Consider the following 5,471-nt stretch of genomic DNA (forward strand, 5'->3'; position numbering starts at 1 on the left):
GTGAGCTTGAACCACCAACCTGTGGCTCAAACGGACTTTGCAGTCCAGCGCATTAACTCACAACACCACACTAAGACTCCTTGGTAAACAATTGTTAAATGCCATTAAGTCGGTTCCTACCCTGTGGAGGGATTCCGGGAAGTGGCTGGTGAGTTTGAACCGCGGACAATGTGGTTCAAACGACCTTGTAATCCAACATATTAACCCACAGTGTCACACCAGGACTCAGTTCGACGTATAATGTCGTTACGAGTCAGAATCCACCAAACCGCAATGGGTTTGGTTCTCATTGTTTCCTTTTTTTGAGGGGTGGAAATCCTTAGCGTGCTCACTTGTTGTTGTTGTTATGTGCCTTGGAGTCGGTTCTGACTCATAGCGACCCTGTACAGGGTTTCCGAGGCTGTAAATCTTTACAGGAGCAGAAAGTCTCATCTTTCTCCCACGGAACAGCTGGTAGTTTCCAACTGCTGACCGTGAAAACTCACTGAAAAGTTGGTGGTTTGAGTACTGAGAGGCGCTTCAAAAGAAAGTCCTGGCGTTCTACTTCTGAAAAGTCAATCAGTAAAGACTTTATGGTATCACCTCAGCCAATGAAGACTTTATGGTATCACCTCAACCAATGAAGACTTTATGGTATCACCTCAACAGCAACTGGTTGGTTTGTTGATCGATTGGATTAGAACCCACCCGAATCCAGTCTGACCTTAACTTGGTCACATCTACAAAGACCCTTTTTCCCCAACACTATCACATGTACAGGTGCCCAGGGTTAGGACTTGAACATATCTTTTGGGGAGACACAGACAGCTCCACCCACTCAAGGCACCATGGTGAGAAATGGAGGAAAGAGCTGGGAGGTGGGTGGAGGATTCTAAAGAAACTTGTTTCCCAGCTGGTCCTGGGCAACTCTGAAATGAATTTTGAAAAACCACCCAACGTGGGCGTAGGCGTAGGCGGGTGTCCACTCTGTCCACAGGCAGGCCTGGCCTGCTGGGGGAGGGGGCAGAGCAGAGAATAACAATTGTCTTAGGGGAGTCTGCAAGGGGAGAAAAACCTCTGGGGTGTTGCAGCCGGGAAAGAATAGGCGTCTCAGTGTGGCCCCTCTCCCCCCCTGCTCAGCCTGGCCCAAGGGGGGAGCTCACACAGCACAGCTGGGGTCTCCAGCAAAACCCATTCTCTACATCTAGGAGCAGCAGCTCTCGGGAAAACGGCCCCCAGAGGAACAAAACCTCATTGTGAGGTGGCCGCAGGCCTGGGCGCCCCCTCCCCCAGCCCCAGAACTGTCGTGGCATTGACCCTCCTCAGCAGGCCACCGTGGGCCTGCTGACCGGGTCACATCTGGGGCTGGGGTGCCGCCACCCCTCCCCCATGGCTGGCAGTTGTTAGAAGGGTGCTGGAGATGGGAGCAGTCAGCAAGCCTCTGGGGGTCCAATTTCACTGCCCATCCCCTTTGGGCAGCCTTCCTCTCAGAGCTATTGCCCCAGACAGGGAAGCTGGGATGGAAAGTGTGGATTTAAGCGTCAGTCACAACTCTTATTCTGAACACTGCTTTAACTCTAATGGAATCTTTAGATCTGTGCTCTTTTAGATGGTTGTTGTTGTTTAGTGACGTCGAGTCGGTTCTGACTCATAGCGACCCTGTATAGGGTTTCCAAGGAGTAGCTGGTAAGCTTGAACCGCCGACCTTGCGGTTCAAACGACCTTGCATTAACCCGCAGTGCCACACCAGGACTCTGTCTTATGCAGTAGTTATTTAAATATAAAACTTAAACTTATTAAAATAAGCACTGGACACAAAGTCGTTTGAATTGCAAGGTTGGCCATTCAAACTCACCAGCACCTCCTCAAAAACAGGGTAGCTAGGAGCTCTGGTAGCGTAGTGGTTACGAATCGGGCTGCGAACCTTAAGGTCAGCGGTTCGAAACTACCAGCTGCTCCGCGGGAGAAAGATGAGGCTTTCTACTCCCGTAAAGATTTACACCCTCGGAAACCCTATACAGGGTCGCTATGGGTCGGAACCGACTCGATGGCACATAACAACAACAACATGAGTCAGAACCGACTCAACAGCACTTAACACCAACAAACGTCCCTGGAGACGTCATGCTAGGTAAAGCGAAGGGTCAGCGAAAAAGAGGAAAGCCTACACACTGCCAGTACCAATGGGCTCAAGTTTGACCGGGCAGTGGTTTCATTCTGTTGTTCATAAGGTCGCGATGACTCGGAACTGACTCAAGAGCACGAACAACAACAGAAATGGAAAAATCAGTTCCTAAGCTCTGGTAGCGTAGTGGTTACGAATCAGGCTGCTAACCTTAAGTTCGGCAGTTCAAAACTACCAGCGGTTCCATGGGAGAAAGAGGAGGCGTTCTGCTCCTGTAAAGATTTACAGCCTCAGAAACCCTATGCAGGGTCACTATGAGTCGGAACCGACTCCACGGTACTTAACAACAACAAATCTCAAAAACCGCATTTCAAGGGTTCAATAGCCACAGTTGTGAAGATGGCGCAGTGTTTAATTCTGTTCGTGTCTGGCTTGACGTCTTAATCTGTCAGCTTAGACTAGACCCCGCCACCCCTTGTCTGGACCTCAGTTTTGGCATCTGTGAAACAGGTAGAGCAGAGTGGGGTAGGTTTATCCAGCTCTGCTATATCTGAGAGTCCCCAAAGGCTTCAAGTTGAGGGACTGCATCGCTGGTTCGGAGACGGATTGGCACAGTGGCAGCAGCAATGGGCTCAAGTATAACAACAATTGTGAGGATGGCACAGGACTGGGCATTGTTTCATTTTGTTGTGCATAGGGTTACGAATCGGGCTGTGAACAGCAAGGTCAGCAGTTCGAAACTACCAGCCGTTCTGCGGGAGAAAGATGAGGCTTTCTGCTCCCATAAAGATTTACAGCCTCAGAAACCCTGTACAGAGTCGCTGTGAGTCGGAACCGACTCCACGGTATACAACAACAGGGTCACTATGGATCAGTACCGACTCAACGGCACCTAACAACAAGAGCAAGAGCCACCGTTGGCTTGTTGTTGTTGTTGTTAAGTGCCGTTGAGTTGGTTCCGACCCATAGCGACCCTGTACAGGGTTTCCGAGGGTGTAAATCCTTATGGGAGTAGAAAGCCTCATCTTTCTCCCGCGGAACAGCTGGTAGTTTCGAACCGCTGACCTTAAGGTTCGCAGCCCTATTCGTAACCACTACCAAATCAGACAACACAGAACACTTGGATCATCCCAGAACATTCTACAACAGAGCACTTCCTCAGACAATAGCTTAGTGTCAAAGAGCTTCGTTTTCCTCATTTATAAAATACAAATAATCTTGGCTGAGTAGCTGTGTGGACTAATGAGATAAGGCAGGTAAAGGGCTTAGTGAAGACATGGAACACAAGAAAGTAAATGCATTAAATGCAGGTGTTACTATTGCTGAGATAGGGCAGGTTACCCAGGAATTGGGGGTGTCTCTGAGGAGTCCTGGTGTGGCGCGAAGGGACAAAGCAATGGACTGCAAGATCGGCTTGAACCACAAGGTCGGCAGTTCAAACTCACCAGCCATTCCTCAGAAACCCTATGTTGTTGTTAAGTGACCTCGAGTTGCTCCTGACTCATAGTCACACTGTATAGTTTCCAAGGAGGGGCTGTTGAGTTTGAACTGCAGACCTTGTGGTTCAAACCGACCTTGTGGTCCAGTGTTTTTGAAACCCTGTACAAGGTACTTAACAGCAACAAGGTAAGTTTAGGTCTGAAATCTAAGTTCAGAATCCTGCCTTCCGTTTTTGGGCAACAGGCAAGGACCCCAGCCTCAGCCAATGCCACCTAGCCCAGTCTGCCCAAACACTCGCCTCTCACCGACCCGGTGACCCGCCGGGCCCCCAACCCGAGCCAAGCGCCCCCTGGAGGAGACGCATGTGTCTTGCCCGCGGCAGGGCTGCGGCGCGGGTGGACCGGCAGGGGGCGCGCGGCGCGGCGGGCGGGGCGCATGGGGCGGGTAGGGGCCGGGCCAGGACCGCACGGGGGGCGAGCGCAGCGGCAGGCCGGGCGGGACCGCAGCTGGAGCGGAGCTGGGACTGTCGCGCGGGCAGCGCCGGCGGTGCCGCGCCCCCGGGCCGGGCTGTAGCGGGGCCGGGCGGAGTGCGCACCGGGCAGGCCGGACATGGAGGTGGTGGACGAGACCGAGGCGCTGCAGCGCTTCTTCGAAGGTGAGGGACCGCGGGCCGGCGGGAGCGGCGACCCCTTCGCATTGAGAGTTCCCAGCGGATCTCTCCGGGGGCTGGGACTCTCAATGTGCTTCCAGAACACGTTTTCTAGACTGGGGCCCGCCTCCAGCCTGGAATCCAGGTTACTACTACGCACCTCAACTGAAGTTGGGCCCCCCTACCTGCCTTCCAACGCACAGTTTCCTTGGGGCTGTATCTCTTCGCCAGGCTGGGACCTCCTTCACGTCGTCTCCCAGGATCCGTAGCCCGCCCTAGATTCTGAGGCCGCCCAACCGCAGTGCACTTCCTGAATTTGGGGACCCCCTACTGAGCTCCTTGGAGCTAGAACCCTTTTGGCGTCTCAGAATTGTCTTTCTAGAATCGTCTGTACTTTTCGAGACCGGCACCCAACCCTCCCCCCCCCCCAACTATACCTCTCAGAGCGTGCCCCCGCCCCCCAGTAACCTGGACCATGCCTAGAGATGGAGACCCCCGCGTGCCTTTCAGGATGTCACTCTTGTTGGCAGGCCCTCCTCCTAGGAGTTGGTACCACTCCATTATGCTGCCCAGGGACTGGGACCCCTTCAGAACAGCAATGTTGCAACCCCAAGGCTAAAATTCCCCCTTAAGCAGCTCCTCCCTCCGCACTTGAGCCTGGGACCCCTCCCTAGCATGTCTCCCTAGGCTGGTTCACCATCCTCTGGTCCAGCATGTTTCTTGAAGCTGGTACCTCGACACCAGCCGTCTCCTTCCTCAGAGACCCTCCCAGCGCTATGAATTACACCCCAGGGTCCTAGGAAGCTCCTCCGGGCTGTGTCCCCTTGCACCTGTCCCTGGATCTCCTTTGACTCTGCCCCCAGGAATGACTTCATCCTCCCACCTTGATGCTGGTAGGACCCTCCCAGGGTGGGGGCCCCCAACAACACAGCCCACAACAACGCCTTCCTTATCTCTGTTCCTAGAGCATCTGTCTTCTTTTCTCTCCCATGCAGTGGTTTGAGGGGCTGACCACAGCTTTCCAACTCTCCTTCCTGCTTCCCGAGTAGCCCCTACCCCCCTTCCAAGACTTCACTTGGTCCTTGATTGTTGGATTCCAGAGGGGTGGGATGGGGGGGGGGCGCACACGGAGGTGTCGGGCTGACATCTCTGCTCCCTCCGCTTTACAGACCCTTGTTGAAACACTGAAATATCTAGTCCGAACCTCTGGTCCTTTTTGGGCCCCTCCTCACCAACTTGAGAAGCCCAGCCCCCCCTTTTCCCAGCATCCCAGTCCCT

The 5,471-nt window shown here is 53.6% G+C and overlaps 1 protein-coding gene across 1 annotated transcript in view; it reads left to right on the plus strand.

Moving 5' to 3' along the window:
- Window positions 1-3,906: 3,906 nt before the first annotated feature.
- Window positions 3,907-5,471, plus strand: part of MYRF (myelin regulatory factor) — a 37,747-nt gene continuing 36,182 nt past the window's right edge. The window contains 2 exon segments of the mRNA XM_006875050.1: window positions 3,907-4,124; window positions 4,126-4,199. Coding sequence (XP_006875112.1) covers window positions 3,907-4,124; window positions 4,126-4,199 — 292 coding nt within the window.

The sequence above is a fragment of the Chrysochloris asiatica genome, unplaced genomic scaffold (assembly GCF_000296735.1).
Source record: "Chrysochloris asiatica unplaced genomic scaffold, ChrAsi1.0 scaffold00310, whole genome shotgun sequence".
NCBI classification, from domain to species: domain Eukaryota; kingdom Metazoa; phylum Chordata; class Mammalia; order Afrosoricida; family Chrysochloridae; genus Chrysochloris; species Chrysochloris asiatica.